Here is a 26,561-nt window from a genome sequence, read left to right as displayed (position 1 = left end):
TGTATATATACTATATACTCGTGGGGTTATTTGGGGTGAACCTGTTTTCTATGTTTCAGCTTATTGGGGCAGAAGTTTCATCTCCCAGCTCCATCTGATATATTGATTGTTTGCACTTTGTTTTTCCGTTTCTGCTTTGTCAACAGTTTTCTCGTATTTATTGTGATTTTCCTTATTTTTTTTGTTGTTTTCTTCCTCATTGATTAAGACCCCCGACATTTGCTCCATCTGCAGTCGGCGACATGTTTGACTTTGGCCACGCCAACGACTTCAGGCTAATCCCCCGTCAGGGAGGTGGAGTGCTTTGATATGGCTTATCTCGTGTCTTGTGAAGGGAGCTCCCAAAGAACAAGAGAGCGATTTTGACACATGTCATAGGCAATGGTGGACAAACAGAGAGGAGTCCACGTCCACCTCCCGTCTCTAGAGGGCGCTCCACTCTGTAAGCCACAAAAAAACAAATCACTTGAGGGCAAGCCCCTCCATCTCCAGTTCCATCTCCATCTGGCGGTGGTCCCTCCCCAGTGGCATTATTTGAATTAAGTGCATACTTAAGCGTAATTTATTGGAAAATCCACAAGAGCCAGCGAGCGCCTCCAGGGGAGGGATTGGAAAGGCAAAGGAATTGCCTGGCCTGGCCCGGCTTGGCTCTATTCTATTGTTTCAGTTGGCGGCGGCGACCTCATCGCGTCATTAATCTGAAGACAACTCTCTTAGTCCAGTCCACAGATTCGAGTTGACATTCTATCTAAGCATGTGTCTTTGGTTTATTTGTGCCCGGCTCTATTTGAATAGTTCTCCCAGTCTAGCGCCTTATCTTCCGATGTCAGTATGTAATACTGAAACGAGACAGCGCGGAAAAGAGTAAAGATTTGAAGGGAGCAACATTAGGGTTAACGATTTGTGTGTACGTCTCTTTTATGGGATTTTTAGGGGGTTAAGGCAATGAGATTTCCCGTTGCGTTTTTGGCAATTTTAAACCGCTTTAATGGTCATTGTTTATGCATGGAAATTATCATCATTAGGGCTTGGTAATAGCAAATCGAATAATCGCTTATATCAGAGAATTGGGCCAACATTTATGGCTTGTGGAAAATGGCCATGGAAGCGAACATATTTTAATTACATTTCAATAAATATTTATATTTATATAAACTCCTAATAGCTAGAATAAATATGATTTGGCTGTCATTTGCTGGTTGAAATTAAAAAGAACTAAATATGATTTGAGCTTAAGGCTAAATAAATATTAAGCTTTGCCTCTGGTGAAACAATTATTCGACTTGTTAACAGGTAAACTCGAAAATTAGGCCAATATTTATTTAATTTATTAGTTCAAACATCAAGCTTCAGTGACTTAATTGTGGGGGATTGTGTAATTTGGTAACAGAACAATGTCAATTATAACCAATTGCATTCCAAACTTGCTGCATTTATGAGCAAATAAATATTGGCACACAGGCTTATTACACCCAGTAACTGGATTGTTTATTTAACATGAATACTAATTGGAAATTTTGCATTTAATTTGCAAACACAAATCACTTTCCGGCTATAACTCTTGGCCAAATTGATATTGAGCTGCTTTTGGATAGTTGCATCTCTCGGTATCGGAATTATAGTTGTTTTCCTGGCTTAGCTTAATTCCCTGCCACTCTGATTTTCCAACTATGTAGCGTCGTCCACTGTGTATTTCCAGTTTGAGAGCAGGCTATCACCTCCTCAACCCTCTCCGGATTCTTTTTCCGCTTCTTGGGCACAAGAACGAGAACGAGTTATTGGCATGCATTGAATTTGCTTTGGATTTTGCCAGAGGGGGAGGGCAAAAAGGGAGCCACAAGGAGGAGGAGTAGTAGTCGTAGTCGAGCAAAAGAGTAGACAATCAGTGGCATGTATAGAATTTCACTGATTTATGTTTCATATGAGCCGACAAGACTCTGAGGCGGAGATTCCCTCAAGGCATGTGCCCATAAACCGTACAGGATGAGCACAGGCTGGAGCCGGAGCCAAAGCCTGCAGGACGCTGCGGATGGAGGAGCAATCCTTGGGTGACAATGCAGTGATTACATCTTTTGAGGAGCATACGCACAGCATACTCCCCCGCAATTTCCGTGATGTGAAAGGCATGCCTTTGCTGCTGCTGCTGCCGTTTCAAAAAGTATTCTCCAACGGAGAAGGAGCGGGGTTATGTGATAAATTTTTGATTAAAGGCCCCCATAACCATGCCTCTGCCTCGGATAGGTTCCTCCTCCAGTATGCATTCCGTTTGTGTGTGTGCGTGGAGGAAAGCTTGCTCAAATTACGTTTGACATTCAATTGAGTTTAAGTTGATTGCCAGTTAAGTGGGATATATCCAAATAGGAGGAGAATAACGATTTTTGACAGCCCAGCAGCGCTGATTACTGATTACTGATTACACCAGTTATCCAATAACCGAAATTTCCGAATGCCAATCGCGGCTGTCATTTATCCAAATGTTAATTTAAACAATTAATATCTCACAAAGAGAGGGATAGCGAGAGAGACATGTCAATTTGCAAATTAAGTAAACAACATGACAGACCAGCAGTAGCAGCAGCAGCAATGAGAGGAGTGCTCCCAGCCAAATATAGATCGAATCGGAGCAGTTAGCCTGGGGAATGTAAATAAAGACTGGCACTTGAGAGAGGGCAAACTAAGACAGGGACGGAGACATAGGGTCATTAGAATCCAGGGATTTAATTGGGCCAGAGTGCTCTTAAATATGATTTGTGTGCTGAGCATTCCCCCAGAGAAATGGTAAAGCGGAAGCCAACAGAGATTCCATATCGGAGTAATTACTGACGGGGCTTCGGAGATGGCACAGATTCTACCGCATTCCCTCTAATCATTCCAAAATGTAGTTTTTAGCCTGCAGAAATCTTGTTTTTTCCACATGTCTATACGGTTGTTGTGTACTTTTGTTGATAGAAGGGAATTTCCCTGAGGAAAGAAATATCATATGCTTTGGAAAATGGGTCAGAGCGAGCTCTTAAATATGATTTGTTATGATGAGTTTCCAGATTTGAATAATTACCAAAATGTGCTGCCAGTAAGTCTGGTTTCTGGAGGGGATTGTAGGGAAATTAAGATGATAAAAAAGTAATATGTTATCCCTTGGATTCTTGCCAGTAGCTTTAGCTAGTTTTCAAGGATTTTCCCCTTAATATAATCATTAAAAATGTCTAAGAAAAACTCTTTCCTTCACATGTATTTCCCTGTTTACTTGTTGATAGGGAATTCCCCCCCTTGAAAAAAACACCATATGCTATCCAAACAACTGATAATTGTAGTTCTTCTGAAGGTGATTAGTGGCCTTTGCTACCGCTTATTCCGACAGGTGTTTCGGGGGTTGAATTTTTGTTTCCTTCACTTTCTTCTCACCAAAAAAAAGAGGAGCTAATTTGTGGCCAGGCCATATATCATGGCATTACAGGCGACAGTTGCGTTTCCTCCGAACTCTGCCACTTCTGCCACTCAATTTTAGTGAGTTTTAAGTGAAATAAATATACATAGCCTGCGTTTATATTTAAACGATTTCCTGGCACTGCCTCCGCCTTGCCTTTGGTGAATTTTTATAGATGATTTCTCATGATTTTTCTCACTCAAAAATTCTTTCCCAATTTTCTCTATCGTTGCAGATGCGCCCAGCGGGTCGCTGTGATGCCTCCGAGCTGCCGGTGCCGATGCTGATGATGATGAAGTTGCTGCCGCCGGTACGCTCTAGCTGCTGACAGCCAAGTGCAGACCGTATCCGAGAGATACCAGAGAGATACGCCAACTATCTGAAGACAAAGGAAAGGAAAAGTGCATTTCCTGCTACCTAACCTGTGTGTGAGGGTGCACTCCTCAGCGGAATCTACCTACCTACTTTTATTTTTGGTGGGAGTTTTGGGAAGAGAGTAACTCGCTGAAGTTACTCGTTACTCGGTGCTGCGAGACAACGAACCCGGACAGCTGCCGGCCGCTCAGTTTGGTCAAGAAGCGCGTACGCGACGGCTGCAAAAGAGCGTGTGTTCCGCCGCCGAGAAAATCGAGAAGAAGAGAGAGCGCGGGGAGCGCCTCCCCCGACTCTGTATATCCCAGGATATACACTCAGTGATACACAGTGTGACGCAGTGAAGTGAAAGTGCCAGCTAGCCATCATCAATCCTTTCCCTTCCCTGCCAAATATTTGCAGAGTGGTGATTGCTATTGACAAAGTGGATTGGCATTCGGGGGACACTTTCAATTAGGCACGTTGCCGCCTGCCGTCGACGTTTCTTGTGCTAAATGTGCCACAATGGCCGCGCCGTCCAGGACGTCGTCGATGCCACCACCCTTCCGGCTCCAGTTCCTGTTACCGCTGCTCCTGCTTCTGCCGCTACTAAGCCATGATGCGGCGGTCCAGGCGGAACCCTACTCCGGCGGCTTTGGCAGCTCAGCCGTGTCCAGCGGTGGACTGGGATCCGTGGGCATACACATACCCGGCGGCGGTGTTGGGGTCATCACGGAAGCCCGCTGCCCCAGGGTCTGCTCCTGTTCGGGATTAAATGTTGACTGTTCGCATCGTGGACTCACCTCGGTGCCCAGGAAAATCTCAGCGGATGTGGAGAGACTGTGAGTATATAAAAAATATTTGGAAATATATTAAAGAAGGATTAATGAGTGAATGTCCCTAAAATGTAGAGATTATATTTAGTTTTGGATAAAAAATACCTTTTCAAAATTCCCGTTCCATTTGCAATACAATTTTGCCAATGATTAAATCAAAATAAAAGGAATAACTTTGAAATGTGAATGCTATTTTCAGCATGCAGCCATAAATCAATATTAAATTTACAATTATATAGAAATTCCGTTATGCAAACAATCTGAGCAGAGGCAAAGACCAACAGAACGACACACTTCCCCCATGGGAGCACGGGACCAGGGCAAACTGCGGTATCGAAACCTAGTCAGAGATCTGCCGGCAGATATCCTTCGCCCAAAGCCTGACGAATTCCAATTACAGATTGCCCTTTCCACACACAATTGTTCAAACACATCGGGCAGGGGCACACTCTATTAAAATAATAAAGCCGGACCCAAACGGGGCACGGTTTCGATTTGTATTTATTTAAAAATCAGCATAGGCAAACAACAGCAGCAGCAGCAGGACTGAGACTGAGACCGGGACTGGACCCTGCTAGGGGGAAATAAATAAAGCCGTGACCATGTCGTCGTGTCGATGGCGATAAGGGAAAAAGGCTCTCCAGAGGGTACACACACGCGGGCTCCGTGGCAAAGAGTTATTCCTGCAGCGAGCTGCTTACATTAAATCGCCATTAAGTTTATTAATTGTCGCCGAAGGAGCTGCGACGAGCCCGGGCGGCAATAATTGTTGCATGTGGCAATGGCGGCAAAGTCGAATGCATTAAGCCAATGCGGCTGCGATTCAGCCATGCCACTGCCACTGCCACAGCCACATTTCCATCTCCATCTCTGTCCATCGCTGGCAGTCGCCACATAAATTAACGCTCCGGCAATTAGCAAGTGTATGCAAAATACCTACCTCCCCCCCGCACACCCAGCTCGTGGCCTGGTCTGGTCCACCTCTCAACTCCAACCTCTCTTCTCCAGTCTCTCGACTGTCGTGGCTGCAGTTTTTCTACATAAATTAATAACAGATATCAGCAGTGGCCGCGTTAACGTTATAGCATTATAGCCCAGTTATAAGCAAGTTGCTGGCAACTGGCTGGCTGGCCCAGAGTCGGAGCTCTGTGGCAAACACTGCTCAGGGACACATTTGGCTGCTGTTGTTTGCCTCTCCTTTTTTTTTTCATTTTCATTTGTATTTTTATTTTTATTTTACTTTATTTATTCTTTTTTAATGCTGCAAACAGAGAGTAATATAAAACAGAGAAACGACCAGCAGAAACAGAAAACATATCAACATGCACGACATATTTGCATTTTAAAATACTATTCGTAGAGAACCAAACTGGGCACATTTAAGTATACATATATATATATATATATCGCAGGGTACCTCAGGCCTCAAAATATGTCAAATTTTGAGTGACATTACTCGGTAGAGAAAGACTCCCGGGTGTCAAAGTGCAGGGAGAATGTGTCAGGAGACTTAAGTAGAGCTTAGGCAAGGGAAAAGAATTCAAATAAAAGGCCGATTCCAGGTGAGGATGTGACGGAGCGACTGTTGGGGGAATTATGATTTCAACAGATTATATTAAAGCTGGGGAATTAATGCTCAAATGCAAGCGAAGAGGGGGACGAAAATTCTGGTGTTTCAACGGAATTGAATACTGACGAGCCTCCTCTAAGAGTCTTTTCTTTGAAGCATGCCTAAAATCTAAGGGATTTTAGGAATAATATTTTTAAAAAGTACTAGAAATGAGGGAGAAAAATATAAGGGAAATTGAATTTATATTAACATTATATGAAGCAAGCTATAGGCTTCAAATCTCCTTGACTTGCAGACATTTTTTCCATAATTAATTTCCCATAATACACTCATTTCCCAACTAAAACCTTGAGACACCCTAATGCCGTTCAGAGGATAGAGGAAAACCTTCTAAGCGAACATACATCAAATATTGAACATGCCCACAACTATTGGGCCTGTCAATGTGCACCAAAAGAGCCAGCCAGGCTGGTGAGCACACAACATATATATATATATAAATGTATATATACAGAGCTGGAAACAAAAAACAATGGCAAATGCAAACTGGGTGCCCTGGCAAATTGTGTTCATCAGCACTCGCCCTACCTCCGCTCATGTCATTGCCATTTAATTACAAAGCCTTTTGGCAGAGAAAGGGGAACCAGGAAAGAACCCAGAAGCGAGAATCGAGGAGAACCTAGAAGCTTGAACCTAGAACCTCTAACATCGAAGAGTTTCTAAGCTGACGGGCTGGCTGCCAGTCACCCACACAGTTGATTCAATTGACACGACAGCATTTTTGCATATCTAATTTGTGGGCAGCAGTAGGAGGAGGAGCTCTGGGAGAAGGTGAAGGATTGAAAGGTGGCCCTTCACACCTGAGAACGTTTAATTTATAGCTGAGCTCGCACAGTGGCAGCTGTTTTTGATGTTGTCGTTCTTGGGTTCTTTGGTTGCTCGGTTCCCTGGTTTCTTGGTTTTTGGTTAGGAGAGAGTGCTGCTCTCTCCACCCCAAACCCCAAGATGGCATCTAATTGGCAGGAATGGAGGGTGAGAAAGGCCCCACAACAAAAGGCTCTCCCCAACACGCAAAGCATCTAATGAAGTTAAATGCTTAATTATAAGCCAGGAAAAACGGCAAAAATTATGCATACGACCATACCTAAAGCCAACCAAAAGTGATTTAAACAAATTACATAAAAACCCAGCGCCAGAAGCGTTTGAAAAATGTTTGGCAATTAAGCGGCAACAACGAGCAAAGACTTTTGTTTTTATTATTATTTTTTTACACAAAAACAAAGGCAACAAAGAGCCAACAAACAAAACGTATTGAAAATCTTATTCCAGCTATTGGATGGTTATGATACAGAGAGGAAAATAGCAAGGAGGATTTGTAATTAAAGGTATTTTAATGTGGGAAAAAGGTTTTAATAAGGAACTTTGTAGACAAGACAAAGGAACACTAATTTTAAGTGGGAAGTTATTAGAAAAGCCGCCTCTAAATAATGACTTCTAGCCGTTCTTATTGATAGAATGCCTTATTATATAGATATTTTTTTAGTCAATAGATATATTTCCCTATGTTTATGTTTAATATTTTTCCCCCTGTGTAGTTACTATGGCTGGTCCAGTGTAATCAGTTGGATCTGAACGCAAGATGCCCACATCTCAGAGAGATATTAAGCTCATTAAAAAGACGTGTCTGTGTTGAGGCTGAGGAGGAGCATACCATACACACACCTCTATACACTATATATATGTATATAGTTCCATCTTCTGGCTGCTCCATCGGCAACTTGATGCGAGATTCATTAAGGCTTAAGCCGCACAGAAAATATTTTTACGTTTGGGTCGCCGAAGGTCTTCCTACCTGTTGTTCGAACCGAACTCTCGAACCTTACTCAAAAAAAATGAGCAGCTGAGACCAGCAACTTGTTGTTGCTACTTCTGCTGGCTGTATGTAGATATATCTAAAGATACATATATATATTTTCGTATCTGTATACACAGATGTAGATGGTTGCGCATGCGCACACGGGGTGAGGTTGGGTCTTTTGTATCTCCTTCGGTTGCATTTCATTGTTATGACATCTACAGGTAACAAATTCTCCGATTCAAGAAACGAGTTCTGGGGAGATGGCTGCCGCCGTCGTGTTCAATGATTAAATATCATATTTTCGTTATCAGAAATCTCCTCGTACTCTTACTCGGTCGTTTCTCTTAGGGGTTTCCCCCCCTTGATTCCCCCTTTTGCAGCTGCATTCATATCTCAGATTGCTGTTGTCTTCTTGTCTTACAAGCAATTAAAAAAAATTATCGCCCAGCGAATGTGTGTGTGTGTGTCTGTCTGTGCCTCTCGGGTTGCATCCTTCCTGCAACTCCAAGTTGCAACATAATTAATGCAATTTCTGTAATCGTAATTTCTTTATCTATATATTCGCAGCGAACTGCAAGGCAATAACTTGACCGTGATATACGAGACAGATTTCCAGCGACTGACCAAGCTGCGAATGCTGTAAGTGGAATTTGGCTATATTTTTTCACAGGAAATGCAGGATTAACTCTTTCTATATATTATACCCAGGCAACTGACAGACAATCAGATCCATACAATCGAGAGGAACTCCTTCCAGGACCTGGTCTCCCTGGAAAGACTGTGAGTATTGTTTTCTTAACTTTAATAATAATCTTCTCACAATGCTAGCTGCATGACTATAACTATAAATCACTTTTTACTAACCGAATTTTTGAAAATTCTTAATAAGTATTTTTCTTAGATCCTAGACTTTAGAATTTAGCTAGCTTGATGCCAGAATTAGTTTGAATTTTTAACCATTATTGTATCTGATTCCCGTTATTTCGTTCTTGTTTATTTTATTGCATATATCTCTACCGTTCTTTGAATCTCTCTCTGCTTTCGTTACGTTTCGTTTTGCGTACCTAATATGCTCGTCTCTACACCAAAAACCAAACCAAAAATCGAAACAAACAAATCAAAAATCAAAACGAAACACCAAAAACAAATCAAAAACCAACACTGTAATCAATCAGACGCCTAAACAACAATCGACTAAAGGCAATTCCTGAAAACTTAGTGACAAGTTCAGCGAATCTTTTGCGATTGTAAGTAAAAAAAAAAAAAAACAACTCCAAAGTAGCCGATATAGTAGTCGACACTTGTAGTTTGCCTTAACTCCTTACCGAATGCCTTATTAATATCATTCATAAAATCCCCAGGGATATATCCAACAATGTCATCGTCACGGTGGGCCGGCGCGTCTTCAAGGGAGCCCAGTCGCTGCGTAGTCTCCAGCTGGACAATAACCAGATCACGTGTCTGGACGAGCATGCCTTCAAGGGTCTCGTGGAGCTGGAGATACTGTGAGTACAGAATAAGATATATTATGTATATACAAAGTGAAGGGAGTTGGAGTTATCTGGCTGCTAGAATACCCAAATTAGTGCGGCAATCCACTCGAGTAATTAATCAATGATTTAGAGCCTTTTGTTAATCAATCAAACGGGAATTAGTCAATGAATTAAAAATCAATCAGTTAATGCGAGCCGCCTAAATTACATAATAAATGGTTAAGCTTCGTGGCGAGATAAGCCAATCCCAGCCACGAAATGGAGCTCATATATCAACTGATTACCAGCCAGAGACCACAGAGAGTGTGTGTGTGTTTGTGTGTGGCACAACCAGCTTGATATATGGCAAGTGGCAGTGCGAAAGTTAAACAGTTTTGTAATTGACACAAAACCGAATCGTAAATGAAAGTTTAACTGGAATTAACACAGTGTCTTGCAGGATAAATTGAAAGGTGTATCGAAAAAGAAGAAAAATAATTAATGAGACCAAAATTATATACAGTATACATTTTATTCTCAATTGATTAATGCTAAACTAGGAATGCGTATCTAGAAATTAAGTTTTATAAGATATCGTTCCCAAATCTTATCGTAAATTTTGACGTATCGATTTTAAAAATATGTAAAAATATCGCATTTAACATTAAAATATCGATAAGCGTAGAGGATTTTGGAGACAAAAATATGTCTCATATATCGAAAAGTATATCGATTTATCGCACATACATATGTATGAGCATTAAAAATATTGAAAATACATTAAAATATATAAATTATGGCTATTTATCGATATCGATATTTTAGTTTTTAAATTCCCTATAACATTTTCATATTTATTTTAGTAAATTCCTGTTACTTAATTAATAAGGTAACAATCTTAAGACTATAGTTTAAGAAATATGACATAGCCTCCAAATATGAACCAGGAAACGCTTTCTACTAAAGCAGAAATTTTAATTAAATTTTTGATCGGCCAGCAATCGATAACTGCTCCTTTTCTGGCCAAGCCCAGCCCTCGGGCATCGGAGGCATAACTAGCTTTATAGATACTAGCCAGCTGATAAGGCCGGATCATCCGCACTCACTCCATATACTGACCATATATACTCCTCCTCCACTCCCTCTCCACAGCACGCTGAACAACAACAACCTGACGTCGCTGCCGCACAACATCTTCGGTGGACTGGGACGATTGCGGGCTCTTAGGCTGTCGGACAATCCCTTTGCCTGCGACTGCCATCTGTCCTGGTTGTCGCGGTTCCTGCGCAGCGCCACCCGCCTGGCGCCCTACACCCGCTGCCAGTCGCCGTCGCAGCTGAAGGGCCAAAACGTGGCGGACCTGCACGACCAGGAGTTCAAATGCTCGGGTATGTAATGGTAATGGGATACTGCTCCCTAGCTGCCTAGCTGCCTTGTGCAACATGTTGTGGCAGCTTCCACTCCCCGAATGCTACCAAAAATGGTGTGTACCGCCCCTGCTACCCTCCTCCCCTTCTTCATCTTCTTTCTTAGTCAAAATTAATTAGTTTTTTATGCCAAATGCGAGGAAAACAACAAAAGCCGAAAGCACTGCGGGTATAAATCATAAGCAGTCATATGGGCACGCCCCCGCCGCCCCCACATGGCCTCATAGCTGGCAAGAGAACCTCATCCACTTGGTGGTTTTGGTGGCTTCATCTCCATTTCCACAGATCCATTTCGGGGGTAATCCCCTCACTTTGCCGTTGTGTTGTTTGCCAAAACGTTTAACGCCGTCGAAATCACTGGCTTGTGTTTGTTGTGGTTGCTGTTGTTTTTTTTTTTTTATCGGAAAAGATGCGGATGCAGATGCTCAAGACGTAGCTGAAGCTGAAGCTGCGGGCCAAGTGAATGGAAGTGGAAGGTGGCCAAAACCAAGACGAAAATCAAGCAAAAGTAAGATGAAAAGCAAAGCTCAAGACTGAGCGTGAAGCGCTCAATGAAGCGGAAAATGCGCCTCGAAAACGATGCAGCAGCAGCAGCCATGAAACGAGTTTTGATGGTGGCTCTCAGGCTAAAGCTGAGGCTGAGGCCCAGGCTCCCGCTCAGTTCAGCCTTTGGTTAGGGTATTGTTTTCGGCTGTGGTGGCTTTTGCCAGGGAGCCTGTAATCGATACCAGTATGCAGATGAGCTAAGGGAATAACCCTGGATATTGAATGACCCGTGTCAAGTTGGCTGATGGTTTATTTGTGGCCATAATGAGAGTTTCCGGGAATTAAAGCTAGGTGTGATGGGAAATTGAGCGTTTATTGTTCAAGGTTTTTGATAAATATTTGATATTAATTACTTTGGGAATAGTTTGAGAATAGTTTTAAGCTTCTTATGCTTATATTTTCTTATAAATAATTGATTTTATTAGTTAAAATACATTTTACTTGCTCTAAATACTATACTTTCCTGACCTTCTCCCTTTAAAACCTCCCTCTAAAAACTTCCCCTGTTCACATCTCCCCAAAAAGAGTATCTAAACTTTCACCTTCAACTATTTCCTGCTATAATTTCTTAGCTTGTTTGACTTTAGTGTCGTTAAAATATGTACACTTTACCAGCTCTAAAGTGGAGTCACTTTCCTGACCTTCTCCCTTTGAAATACCTCCTAAAAACCTTACTTTATCTTACCTTCCCAGAAAGAGTATCTCCACTTCCACCTTCAACTATTTTGTGCTATAATTTCTTGGCTTGTTTGACTTTCGTTTTGTATGAAATGCTATGGAATTATGTGGGTAAACATTTATGACCGGCGGCTGGTTATAGTTACACCTCCCCGAATCCCGAATCCCCCAAAACCCCATCTCCACTTCCACCTCGAGAGCTGTGCGGTAGCATTGATAATTACGCTACTGCTGGTAGAGATCCAAATCGGATGGATGCTCGTTTCCCAGCTACCGGAGCTCTGGTTGCTGGTTACTGCTGCTTGCCCATCCCCCTAAACAAAAATTAAAGCGAAGCGAAGCGAAATTTGCAAGCGACTTATCCCTGATCTCTGGCAACCATATTGTTTGTCCATCAACAGGTCTGACGGAGCACGCACCGATGGAATGCGGGGCGGAGAACAGCTGTCCGCACCCATGTCGCTGTGCGGACGGGATCGTCGATTGCCGTGAGAAGAGTCTGACCAGTGTGCCCGTCACCTTGCCCGACGACACCACCGAACTGTAAGTGGTGCATCTCATCATCAACTCGTCTCATTTGCTGGAGTGACACCCCCTCTCCGTCTTATTTTTCAGCCGCCTGGAGCAGAACTTCATTACGGAACTGCCGCCGAAATCGTTCTCCAGCTTTCGGCGTCTGCGACGCATCGACCTGTCCAACAACAACATATCCCGGATTGCCCATGATGCTCTCAGCGGCCTAAAGCAGTTAACCACTCTGTGAGTAGATAATGCCACGAGCATGGATGTGTGTGGGGGGGGAAGTCACTTTTACCAAGTGCAACAAGTAGCCATCGCACAAAGTGTGCACTCACTTGAGCTGCCCCGTGCACACGGTGGTGGTGGTGGTGGCAGAGTCACCTGAGCTGGAGTACCCACTGCTGCTGCTGCTGCTGCTGGAGGGTATGAAGGGAGACACAAGAGGTGCCTCTGGGCCTGGCCAAAAGCGGGCTAATCGGCCCACGCTAAGCGTTGGCTCACACCGCAAGGCATCGGCTTACCTGGAGGACCTCCACCGAGCGCACGAGTGTGTGTGTGTGTCTCGCTTTGATGGAGCTGTAAACGTGACACGAACTTAATTAATGTTGGGCCCATTAAAAGGGTTTTAATTCCTGGCTGAGTACCTACTTGGGGGGCTTGGCCTTGGGGTGGCTAATCCTTGAATTTGACTTTGCATAATTCAAAGGGATTTAAGGTATTGGGGGGGTTGTTAGAAGTGATTATGTTTTAGGGGGATTTAAGTGGAAGTGAGGAATTTGAGCAGAAATTAATTCAATAAGGTTTTTGATTTAAAGGGGAAATTAATAAATTTTTAACAAAAAAAAAAAACCTTTAGAAAAGTGATTTTAGAAGGGATTAATTGAAGTCTTTAATATATATTAAAAACAATTATAAATTTTACTTAAATAATTAATTACTTAGGGGGTTTAGTAGCTTGTAAATAGGCCTAAAAACCAGGTTTTCCATTTAAAATCAACCCTCCCTAGAATTCCAATCGTGTCACGAGTCCAGAGCCAACTCCAGCTCATCTCCCAGCACCGGCTGGTTGCCCCAAACAAACCAGTTGTCGCTTGGAATGACAGCAGCAAACATCCACACATCAACCAGAAGAAGGAACCGCACAGCCCCAAACCACTTTGTCTTGGGCCGCAGAGTGATTTTTATACATTTTTTTGTCGTTCTTGTTGTTTTGTAATTTTTGTGCCACCTTCTGGCTTGGTTTTTGTTTTGTTTTTTATGTTTTACTTTTGTTTATTCCTTTTACTTTTCTCAAGCTTTGTGTTAACATTCCTCGTGTGTTCTATTTGTGTGTTCTTTTCCATGTCGACTCCACCCTCGGATCCATCCCATCATCAGTGTGCTGTATGGCAATAAAATAAAGGATTTACCCTCGGGCGTGTTCAAAGGACTCGGCTCACTGCAGCTGCTCCTGCTGAACGCCAACGAGATCTCGTGCATACGCAAGGATGCCTTCCGCGACCTCCATAGCTTGAGCCTGCTCTCGCTGTACGACAACAACATCCAGTCGCTGGCTAATGGCACATTCGACGCCATGAAGAGCATCAAAACGGTGTAAGTACATGGAGTCCCCAGCTCCGCCCCCATCCCCCTGCCACCACTGCGTCCGCCCACAATCCACATTCACGTCCACGTCCACTCGAGCCCATGTCGGGATCCCATCTTGAATGGAGCAGGCACTTTGGTGTTAAACCTCTGAAGTGCATTTAGTAGTTGCCTTTGACTGCTGCGCCCTCGCCTTCTCGCCTCGTCGTTCGCGTTGACATTTGTTTAGCAGCAAACAAGAAGCTCCTCCCGCCCACAGCTCCTCCAGTTTCTATAGCTCCCCTGAATTCCCAACTCCCTTCTCCGTGAACCGTGAAGACTTTCGGCCTTAGCGAACAAAAGGCGAAGACGCTGAGAAGAAGAATTCTCCTTTTGGCATCGATAAATGTGCGCGGCTGCGAGGCTGCAACTAAAAACTTGGACGGAAGGCGGAGTGACTACTCCTCCTCCTCCTCCGCCTCTCGCGGGGCGGTAAAACGAGGTCCAAAAGTGCAGGATTTGTTGTATGCTTGAGTGGGTTAAGTATTTGCCAGGGTTGTCAGCTTTATAGGGACTGATACTTGAGAGATTTTAAATTACAAAAGCAAGTTTAAATAACCTTTCTCCTAAAGAGAAAATATTTTCTTTTTCCCCAAAAACTTAGAGGTAAAAACCCACCTAATTTGCCAAAAATATAAAACTGAAAACTGCTGTGGTTTTATGACTCTGGCTCTTTGAAACTGCCGAAACTTAAATTACCTTCAGGAATAGCCAAAACTACTGGTTAAAAGAACCTCCAAAACCAAGATGTTTATTGATACGCGAATGAAGCAAACTAGCTTTTATGGCCCCTAACTTTAATATATAGGAAGCAGCGGAAACATAAAAATCATTCCGAATTGTGGCCATTAAAGAGGGGCGATTTTAAGAGCTGTGAGGAAATATGCTGCTCATCAATGGCCGTCTTCGGGGGATCCACCTCCTGAAATTGCTCTGGAAAATCATTTACTCTTACCTGGCAACCCTGTTGGGAATTGCTTTTAAATAGTTGCAAAACAACAACGGCTACAACGGAAATGTCGTAGCCACAAGGCTGGTGCACTTTTAAGACGTCTCAAGTCTCCTTCGAAAGTCTCCTATACCTATACCACCTCTCTACCTACGGAACCTTCTGTTTCCCGGGCAACGTCTCGGTCCCCCTTAAGTCCTGCTGCATAACCATTTCAGCCATTCAGTCGAATGCTCAATGCTACTTTCTTTGCTTACTTTCTTTCCATTTGCACACGCACACTTGGAACACTTGGAACACCCTGAACACCCGGACACCCCACAGGCATCTGGCCAAGAATCCTTTCATCTGCGACTGCAATCTGCGCTGGCTGGCCGACTATTTGCACAAAAATCCCATAGAGACGAGTGGAGCCCGCTGCGAGTCACCGAAGCGGATGCATCGTCGTCGGATTGAATCGCTGCGCGAGGAGAAATTCAAATGTAAGACCGAGAGCCCCGTGCCCGACGTCCGTCCTTGTGCTTAACCAACCAACCTCCTTGTGCTGTTGCTTTTTTTCAGGCTCCTGGGATGAATTGCGGATGAAGCTGTCCGGCGAGTGCCGCATGGACTCCGATTGTCCGGCAATGTGCCATTGCGAGGGCACCACCGTGGACTGTACGGGTCGCGGCCTGAAGGAGATTCCCCGAGACATTCCCCTCCACACGACCGAGTTGTAAGTTGAACCCTTTCTTCCACTCACTTCCTTCCTTCCGGCTGCTGTGTACATCCTGGCTGCTCCATCCTGATTCCTTCTTAACTCGATACATTATTCGATTTCAGACTGCTTAACGACAACGAACTGGGACGCATCAGCTCCGATGGTCTGTTTGGCCGATTGCCGCATCTGGTCAAGCTGGAGCTGAAGCGAAATCAGCTCACAGGAATCGAGCCGAATGCTTTTGAAGGAGCCTCGCACATCCAGGAGCTGCAGCTGGGCGAGAATAAGATCAAGGAGATCTCGAATAAGATGTTTTTGGGACTGCATCAACTCAAGACGCTGTAAGTTTTCCCTTGAAATTTACCTCTTGTAAAACCTGATGTCTAACCCACAATTATCTTAACCCCTTTTGTGACTCATTAACCTGACAATTATGCAATCTACTTTCTTTGCAGCAATTTGTACGACAATCAAATCTCATGCGTTATGCCCGGCTCCTTTGAGCATCTCAACTCGCTGACGTCGCTGTAAGTATCCATGATTTTCTTTCTAGATTCCCCACCAGATACCAAAAACCAGATGCCTTTGCAGCAATTAAAACTGTGCCAAGTGCTCGGGATGCACTTCAATAGACAAATGATTTGGCTTAAGCATTAATTGGCCAGCAGAGCAGGGCATAGCAGGGCAGCTCCTCCTCGCTCGTAAAATGAGGTTAATGGTTCTGATTGTTCTCCCGTTGAACTCCGTCTGATGTGGCTGCTGCCTTCAAATCAGTTTTACTTCTCCATGGCAGCAGCCAACGAAAGCACAGCAAACTATTGTATATAATTCAATTGAAGTTCAATTTATAGCATGAGTTGCTCCCCGTCTGGTATAGTATAGTATGTGCTGTTGCGATAACAGATACCATCCTCCCATCTTCTCGTGCTTGTAAATCATCCCCCGAAACCCAAAAGGGAGCACACGGAGCACAGTGTGTGTTCGATGATTTAATTAATTAAAATTGAGTTCAATGAAGGGACTTTCTATGTGGGAGAGCTCTATGTGTGTGTGTGCGATAGGTGCTGTGTGTGTGTGTGTGTGGTCCGCTGTGGGCTGCTTCTCCTCGCAAATTATTGTAAAATTCACTTAAGTAGCTAATAAATAGCATCAATGAAATTCATTAAGTGCTGTGCACCACATGACACCCACCAGCACCACCCACGACCAGGTCCAACAACCAAACCATAGCCATCATCAACGCCCTCCCTTCGCCTTCGCCACCTTTGAAGGTGTTGCGTGAAGGGAGCTCAAAGTGTTAGTTGGCTGCCTTCGGCCTACACACACATACACTGGGGGAAAATGTTTAATTTGAATATATTCAAAATATATATATTACTTCCTAAAGAATAGAGTTATTTTTAAAGCTGTTTTTCAATTAATTCAATTTTTAGCAGAGTAAAAGAATAGAGTTGTCTCTTAATCTGTTTTTAATTTATTGTCAATTATTTTCTATTCAAATTGGACAAAAATATGACAATAAATATCTATTGACATAAACTTTCAATGCTTTTCCCCTCTTCATTTTGTGAAATGTATTCCCTAAGGTACCAAATAATTTCCCCCAGTGTACACTTTCTAACACACACACACTCATGTAATAGAGAGCCGGCATAGCTGATGGCATGACAAAGCAGAATTGCTTATTAAATTAGTCTGGACTCGGCTGCAACTTTGGAATTGCCAATGTAATTTGTGCGCCATTGTTTCACTTGCTCCACTATGCTCCTGGCTGTGGCCCTGCTCCCTCTTCCTCACCAGCTACCATGCCCTCACCCTCACCCTCACACCACCTCCTCTTCTCCTTCGCATAATTAAAGTGCCTGTTTGGCTGGGATTGGATTGGCCAGAGTAACATATGCTGACTACAGCTCCGAATGAATACGGAATTAATTTATCACAAAAAAGGGGGGTAGAAAGGATTGGGCAGGCAGAAATTGAATTATAAGAACCCCTTTTTTTATCAATAAGCCTTTATCGTAATCCTTTTTTGTGGCTATTTTTTAAACCTATTTTTAATTATTTTATTTTTTTTTTTGCTTCCTTTCAGGAACCTTGCCTCGAATCCATTCAATTGCAATTGTCATTTGGCCTGGTTCGCGGACTGGTTGCGCAAAAAATCGCTGAACGGCGGAGCGGCACGTTGCGGTGCCCCCTCCAAAGTACGTGATGTGCAGATCAAGGACCTGCCCCACTCCGAATTCAAGTGTACCAGCGAGAACAGTGAAGGCTGCCTAGGCGATGGCTACTGCCCGCCATCCTGTACCTGCACTGGCACTGTGGTACGCTGTTCGCGGAATCAATTGAAGGAGATACCGCGTGGCATACCAGCAGAGACCTCAGAGTTGTATTTGGAGTCCAATGAGATTGAGCAGATTCACTACGAGCGGATACGACATCTTAGGGCTTTGACAAGACTGTAAGTATTTCTTGAGAATTTGGGATTTTTAGGGAAGAGGTAACTTAATTTTTCTGTATTTTCTCAATAGCGACCTCAGCAACAACCAGATCACCATACTGTCCAACTACACCTTCGCCAATCTGACCAAGCTGTCCACCCTGTAAGTGCACCACCATTGCGGTCTAATGACTTTTTAATTGCTACGTAGCAGAGGGAGGAAACCACGAAATCGAAGGCTTAAGAGGGCTTGACACAATTCTGCGCCAATTGCATCGTTTGTCGACCTGGGCTTGGGCCTGTGAATGGGTTGGGGCATTGGGCATTGGGGGCCCAGTGCCTAGTGCCTGATGCCTGGTCTTTGGCTTTTAGTCTCCTCTGTCCCTCTGTCCAAAAGGCATTGCCAACCAAGAAGGCGCAGGCACGAAATTCATTCCGAGACGTAAAGTCGAAATCGTGACTCGTGCTTAAGCATTAGTCGTTGGCGATGACTTCGATGGTAGCGTTGCCTAGCCTGGACAGTGGGCTGAAACTGGTTTATTTTTGTATAAAAAACTTGATTTGTTGTTAAATGAGGAATATTTCAAGGGATTTCTAGCTCTCAAGGAATTCTTTGGCAGCAGCTTCAATGTTTATGAATTATATTCCTGAATTCTTCCGTTTCTGATACTTAAAATTCCTAATCCCAATACAGAGGCTGAGTTATCTTGTTACCTCATTCCACTGTAACCCCTGCCTGTGTCCGCTATCCACAATCAAAGCTTAGCCAGCCGTTATTTCTGGTGTCTCTCCTTCGCTTTTGCGAATGGAAAACGTTTTGCAATTACTTTCATTTCTTCATCAATTGCCGCATGTGTCTGTGTGTGTTTGTGTGTCTCCTAATGCAATTTGCTAACGTCTCCGTTTCCCTTTACCTTCCTTCCTTCCTGCCTCACAGCATCATCTCGTACAACAAGCTGCAGTGTCTGCAGCGGCATGCGTTGTCTGGCCTGAATAACCTGCGCGTGCTCTCGCTGCACGGTAACCGCATCTCGATGCTGCCGGAGGGCTCCTTCGAGGACCTCAAGTCGTTGACCCACATGTAAGTAGATGGGCAATGTCCCCTGGCTAACGGACAGTCCCTTGAACCTATTTCCTTTTTTACTTTTCCCAGAGCCCTGGGCAGCAATCCTTTGTACTGTGACTGTGGCCTGAAATGGTTCTCCGACTGGATCAAGCTGGACTATGTGGAACCGGGTATTGCCCGCTGCGCTGAGCCGGAGCAGATGAAGGACAAGCTGATCTTGTCAACGCCCTCGACAAGCTTTGTGTGCCGCGGTCGCGTGCGCAATGATATCCTGGCCAAGTGTAATGCCTGCTTCGAGCAGCCATGCCGCAACCAGGCCCAGTGCGTGGCCCTGCCCCAGCGGGAGTACCAGTGCCTCTGCCAGCCGGGTTACCATGGCAAGCACTGCGAGTTTATGATCGATGCCTGCTATGGCAATCCCTGCAGGAATAATGCTACGTGCACCGTGCTAGAGGAGGGTCGCTTCAGCTGCCAGTGCGCCCCTGGCTATACAGGTGCCCGCTGCGAGACCAATATAGACGATTGTCTGGGCGAGATCAAGTGCCAGAATAATGCTACCTGCATAGACGGTGTGGAGTCTTACCGCTGCGAATGCCAGCCTGGGTTCAGCGGTGAGTTTTGCGACACCAAGATACAGTTTTGCAGCTCCGAGTTCAATCCCTGTGCCAATGGAGCCAAGTGCGTGGACCATTTCACCCACTACAGCTGCGACTGCCAGGCGGGTTTCCATGGCACCAACTGCACGGACAACATCGATGACTGCCAAAACCACATGTGCCAGAATGGTGGAACCTGTGTGGATGGCATCAATGACTATGTATGCCGCTGCCCGGATGACTACACGGGCAAGTACTGCGAGGGTCACAACATGATCTCCATGATGTACCCACAGACATCGCCCTGCCAGAACCACGAGTGCAAGCATGGGGTTTGTTTCCAGCCCAATGCCCAGGGCAGCGATTATCTGTGCCGCTGCCATCCGGGTTACACGGGCAAGTGGTGCGAGTATCTCACCAGCATTAGCTTCGTGCACAACAACTCCTTTGTGGAGCTGGAACCGCTGCGTACGCGTCCAGAGGCAAATGTCACCATCGTCTTTAGCAGCGCCGAGCAGAATGGCATTTTGCTGTACGACGGACAGGATGCTCACCTGGCGGTGGAGCTGTTTAATGGACGCATTCGCGTTAGCTACGATGTGGGTAACTATCCGGTGTCCACGATGTACAGCTTTGAGATGGTGGCCGATGGCAAGTACCATGCCGTAGAGCTTTTGGCTGTCAAGAAGAACTTTACTCTTCGCGTGGATCGGGGTTTGGCGCGTTCTATAATCAACGAGGGCTCCAATGACTACCTGAAGCTCACCACGCCCATGTTCCTGGGAGGACTGCCCGTGGATCCTGCTCAGCAAGCTTACAAGAACTGGCAGATCCGAAACCTCACCAGCTTCAAGGGTTGCATGAAGGAGGTTTGGATCAACCACAAGCTGGTGGACTTTGGCAATGCCCAGCGCCAGCAAAAGATCACACCTGGGTGTGCCCTGCTTGAGGGTGAGCAGCAGGAAGAGGAGGATGACGAGCAGGACTTTATGGATGAGACGCCACACATTAAAGAGGCAAGTACACTATTCTTACTTTGTTTTTATCATATTTTAAATATTTCTTCTAACCCAGGAACCTGTGGATCCCTGCCTCGAGAACAAATGCCGTCGTGGCAGCCGCTGTGTTCCAAATCCCAGCGCCAGAGATGGCTACCAGTGCAAGTGCAAGCATGGCCAGCGCGGCCGCTACTGCGATCAAGGTGAGGGCAGCACAGAGCCCCCAACAGTCACTGGTACATACATACATCTATCATGCTTATGCTACTCACACATACACAGCACCCCCGGAAGGGGGTTGGGGGGGTTTACTACTAACCATAAACCCACTCATAACTCACGCTCAGCGCAGTTTATGTGGGGCATATATAAAGTGGAACCAGCTAGCCATAAAACATGTGTCCAATCAAGGAGAGATGGGGAGGATTTTAATATTTTTTAGCTTCAAGTTGTTATAAAACTACCGGGGGAAGTTTTTGATATGGCAAAGAAAGTAACTACTATAATGTTCTTTGAAAGAGTTGGCAAGACTATGGAAAACCCGGTACTTGGATAGAAATTCAAGAAACAATTTAATAAGAGGAAAGTTTAATGTATTTCTTTTGATAAAGTAAAGATATAAATGCTTATTTCTCAGCTTTTTTCATATTTTCTTGAGTTAATCTAAAGTCTAATCAGTTTTTTCTACCAAAAGTGTTCATTTCTTAAGGATATTTTTTCTCATTTATAAATCTAAAGTCTGGAACAACTTTATAATTGCCTTTGATATCCTTTGACACATTTAAGCAGAAACTCAGGCTCTAGGACAGCATGCAAATAGGTGCACAAAACCAAATATTAACCCTCCAAGTCATTAGTCATTGGCACACACACACCACATTCATGGCTCTTGCTTCTCACGCTCATCAACCATCCATCATGGGAGGAGGGGGGTACCTAGTGCTTTGCGCACTTTGTTAGCTCTAATTAGCCAGCCGCAGGGCTCACACTGCATTCGTCACTACACCTCAAGCCACTGACTAATTGAGCTCCTTTGACTTTTCTTCCTCTCTCTCTCTCTCTCTCTCTCCCTTAGCGGCTAGCACCTGTCGCAAGGAGCAGGTGCGCGAGTACTACACGGAGAACGACTGCCGCTCCAGGCAGCCGTTGAAGTACGCCAAGTGTGTGGGCGGCTGCGGCAATCAGTGCTGCGCGGCCAAGATTGTGAGGCGGCGGAAGGTAAGTGAATCTCTTAACTTGGTCAAGTCATGTGATTAATCTTTCTTCCCTCCAATAGGTGCGCATGGTGTGCAGCAACAACCGCAAGTACATCAAGAACTTGGACATCGTGCGCAAGTGCGGATGCACCAAGAAATGCTACTGACTGAAAGATGCGACTACCCAATTGCTCGAGCGGAGCAATAGCAGCTTAGATGTTAGTTTAGGAACAGGTTTAAATCTAACTTATAGTAGTAGTAATAGTAACGATAGTCTTAGCCATAGCACTAGGGATAGCAAGGATGTTAAGGGGGCGGAGGAAGGGAGTGTGAGTGTGAATGCAAAGGAGGAGGAGGAGGAGACAACAGAGTTGGGGGAGGAAGACTATCCCACGGAGCAAACGGATGGCATGCAGGCCGATCTCTACGACGATACCGTCTTCGATGAAGACGACGATGATGATGATGATGGTATCGAGGATGATTATGCAGAGGAAGAGGATGAGGAGCCCGAGCAGCTGCCCGATCCCAAGGGTCTGGTGAGTGTGCCGGAGGAGGAGGAGGATATGGGCTATGACGAGGATGATGAACGCATAGCCATGGAGCGTCCAAGAACGGCGAAACCGCGTGCCGATGAGGAGCACTTCGTCAACGAGGAGGGCAGCGGCTTTGGTGGCTTCCGGTCACGCTTCCGGCCGAGCAACAGCTTCCGCGAGAGCCAGCTGGAGAATATACGCAAGAAGCTGCTCACCGAGTCACAGGCCGTGCCTCCCGAGGCAGCCGTCGCGGTGGCCGTGCCGAGCACTGCGATCGATCTGCGCGAGAGCAGCGGCCACTTTGCCAACGATGACGAGGATGGCGAGGACGGCGATGACGGCGTCGATGACGAGTTTGCCGATACGGGCGAGAACCAGGGGCGCGGCTTCTTTGGCTCCCAGCAGCAGCAGCGCAAGAGTGGTCCTTACCATCGCAAGAATGGCAATGATGCCATCAAGATTATATCGACGCCGCTGGGCAAGGTGAGCATTGTGTACCAGCAGACGGACAAGGATCAGAATGCGGACAAGGATGCCGCGCAGCAGCAGCAAAAGAAGCCGGCGCTTACCGACTTTGACGCCCTGTCGCCGGACCCCGAGAGCAGTCATCGCTTTCCGTCGCCACACCCCAAGATTACGCCTGTTCTGACGCCCGATGGCAAGGTGGCGCTGCTCTATCGCGGAGACTCGGAGAGCTCCAAGTACGAGCCCATTCGCAATCTCACGCACAAGTTCACGCCGGGCAAGCCGGCCAAGGAGGCGCCCAAGGCCAAGTCCGAGGATTCCTCTTCCTCGGAGGACTCTGTCTACACGGATAGCGAGGATGCAGAGGATAGTGCAGGTGAGGGGGGCGCTGGAAAACCCTCTCTCACAGCCAGCACGCCCAAGCCCTTGCAGCCGGAGATTGTGGAGCCGCCGGCTAATGTTCAGCCGGGAGGATCCTTCATCATTCGGCCCACCTCAGATTCCCTACTGCCCATGATCAACCGGCCACTGTCCGAGGTCCTGGGCATCAAGAAGAATCAGTTCCAGGAGACGCGAGTTCGGGACCAGCTGCCTACGCAGCAACCTCCGCCGCCCCTGCCGGACTCGGACGTATCCCGCAGCGCTTCACTCGGCGGACATCAGTTCCTCACCAAGGTGAACCTGGCCGAGTTTCCCACCTCGGGGCGAACGCTCCAGCAGCCGCTGATCCCCGCCAGCCGGGACTTTGACTTTAGTCGCGACAACACAATGCTGGACGAGCGGTCACGAGTGCGCGAGCTGGAGAAGCAGCGGGAACGCGAAAAAGAGCACAACGAGGCCACCAGCAAGGGTGCCACCGAGGCGCACACAATAGCCAACGAGCAGTTGCTCTCGAAGACCGAGGTGATTAACCTGGCCATTGTGCCGCAGTTCGATGAGGATATGGAGCGACTGCAGCGGCTGCAGGAGAACGGTGGCAGGCGGCATCATAGGGCGCGTCATCGCCATCGCCAGCAGACTGAAGAGGAGCTGTCCGGCATCCATTGCATCATGCAGGTCATGATGGGCGTGGCCGCCGTATCGACGGTCTTCGGTATGCTGGGCACCTTCTTCAAGCAGCGAATCCTCGATCAGCTGCGCATGATGCACTGGTAGTACAACAAAGGGGGGTTCGATGTCCCCCAGTCCCTGTTCCTGTCCCTGCTTCTTCATTCCCCAAGTCCAGATCTGTGGAGGATGCCATCAATGCCCATATATACTCGTATATATACTCGTACTCGTACTCGAACCATATGCCATATACATATAGCACATATACATCTCTATATTCAGCAGCTAATCGCATTATCTTTGTAGACACAGCGGCATCGATTTGCTTTCCTTCCCCTTTCCCTTTCCGCTTTTCTTTATATTTATATACGTACATATATCTAAACCTTCGGCCAAGGATCGTCCGTGTCCTGGCCACCCATGTATTCTATATATATTCGCATATATAATATCTATTTACTAGTGCAAGCTACCCAGGCGATGTACATAATAACAGAACCATAATACGCGATCGATCGATCCAGATTCAGATTCAGATCCTGATCCGGATCCCGGTATCTATATATATGTGAGACGCAACTGTAGCCCCTGCCAAGTCCGCTGGAAATTAGCTACCCAGCTCCTTCTTTCGCACGCTCTGTTGTGCCTTTCCCTGCATCATCGGAACCACCATCATCATCATCAGAGTAATCAAGCTTTAAGCAAGTCATTGCATGTGCCACGTCCTGACCCCTCAAAAGGGTCCTCCTCACCCGCCCAGCATGAACAAACATACACATTCCCCTCTCTTCGCCGCCACAAGTCAAGGAACTCGCCTCCAATTGGATGTAGAAAACCGATTCCTTTTGTAGATAGAAAACGAAACAGAAACACAGTTGTTGTTGCCAGGATACCAGATGGAGTCGAATAACTAAATTAACTAAACTAAAGTTAAAGTTAAAAAAGAAAGAAAGAAAAGAAAATCCGCACACACACACACACGCATCACAAATCCTGCACCGACAGACGTTTTAAACGCTCCGCGCAGGATTCTCAAAGAAATAACGAGTAAAGGATAATAATGATAAACACCTTCTTAGGCTAAGTTGCTCAAAGGAACGTAGAGAATCGGAGGAGAAACCACAAAGAATCGAAACGAAACAAAGGCCCCCAAAACGTGTAACGAATTTCCAGCAAATAGTTGCAAGTGTTTTCCTAGGATTAGTTGCTAAAAATGTGTGCAAATCGGAGCGTAACTAATATTACCATTAACCTAAACTAAACTAAAGTAATTGAAGAACAAAAACCTAAACATAATGATAAATGATAATTGATAAATGATCGGATAACAACATCTAAGCTGGGTAGTCGCATGTAAATCTCTAAACAATTAACACTTAACGACCTAAGTTAGACCTAAATCGAAACGAAACGAAATCGAATCGCATTTAACGAAGGAACCTACATAATAATAATTATTTATACTAATCTATATATACCTATATGTATGCTGTATGTACTATATATATATGTATGAGCCCCCCTATACGATGTATATGTAAAATGTTTTTGACTATTTTTCACTATTTATATCCATATATATTATATATGCATATACGAGATACGTGTGTAATAGCCCCTTTTGGTCCACCTTAGTTCTCTTTTATATATATATTTAAACCGTGTATTTGTATTCGTATCCGTATCCGTACTGTATGTATTATTTTTATTAATTATTCACACACCAATTATACACGCATACTATATGTATAACCTATTGACAAATATATATGCATATATACATAATATGTGTATTAGCTGTTGCTAAACCAAGTTAATTATCAGTTTTTTCATTTTGCAATTTCAATTTAAATCGACGAAGCTTTCGACGGTTCGCAGCCGCAAAATTGTGTTCAGCTAATTAATTAGGAAGAGAACGAACCTCTCGTACCCGAAACAATCGATGCATTTTCGACTAGCAATGGGGTGAAATTCGAAATTATATGACATTCATTTCTGTGTGTAATATTTATTTCCTAATAAAGATGACAAAAATGTTTAAAATAAAGCTGGGAAAGTGTATTATTTGACGGAGATCTCGTATGAATAGGTAGTATTTTGGTAAAGAAATATGTGATAGAAATATTCAAGAAAGAATTAAAGGTAGTTGCAGTTTTAAATTCTAAACAAGAAAGAAAGCTAACTTTGGACAGCCAAAGTTTGTATAACCTTGCAGGTAACAATTAAAATATATCATAACTAAGCCAAAAATGCATTAATTTCGA

The 26,561-nt window shown here is 45.0% G+C and overlaps 1 protein-coding gene across 1 annotated transcript in view; it reads left to right on the top strand.

The window, feature by feature from the left end:
* Positions 1 to 26,114, top strand: part of sli (slit guidance ligand) — a 55,789-nt gene extending 29,675 nt beyond the window's left edge. Inside the window, 20 exon segments of the mRNA XM_017177805.2 lie at positions 3,660 to 4,617; positions 8,607 to 8,678; positions 8,748 to 8,819; positions 9,215 to 9,286; positions 9,401 to 9,544; positions 10,664 to 10,899; positions 12,564 to 12,705; positions 12,778 to 12,921; positions 14,059 to 14,274; positions 15,578 to 15,735; positions 15,815 to 15,968; positions 16,076 to 16,294; positions 16,409 to 16,480; positions 18,043 to 18,411; positions 18,482 to 18,553; positions 19,328 to 19,471; positions 19,544 to 21,068; positions 21,127 to 21,286; positions 22,126 to 22,268; positions 22,327 to 26,114. Of these exon segments, the coding sequence (XP_017033294.3) occupies positions 4,301 to 4,617; positions 8,607 to 8,678; positions 8,748 to 8,819; positions 9,215 to 9,286; positions 9,401 to 9,544; positions 10,664 to 10,899; positions 12,564 to 12,705; positions 12,778 to 12,921; positions 14,059 to 14,274; positions 15,578 to 15,735; positions 15,815 to 15,968; positions 16,076 to 16,294; positions 16,409 to 16,480; positions 18,043 to 18,411; positions 18,482 to 18,553; positions 19,328 to 19,471; positions 19,544 to 21,068; positions 21,127 to 21,286; positions 22,126 to 22,268; positions 22,327 to 24,402 (6,507 nt within the window). The 5' untranslated portion in view covers positions 3,660 to 4,300 and the 3' untranslated portion in view covers positions 24,403 to 26,114.
* The last annotated feature ends 447 nt before the right edge of the window (positions 26,115 to 26,561 follow it).

The sequence above is a fragment of the Drosophila kikkawai genome, chromosome 2R (assembly GCF_030179895.1).
Source record: "Drosophila kikkawai strain 14028-0561.14 chromosome 2R, DkikHiC1v2, whole genome shotgun sequence".
Classification (NCBI taxonomy): domain Eukaryota; kingdom Metazoa; phylum Arthropoda; class Insecta; order Diptera; family Drosophilidae; genus Drosophila; species Drosophila kikkawai.
The sequence above is the reverse complement of the archived record's forward strand: the minus strand, read 5'-3'. Positions and strand labels throughout refer to the sequence as shown.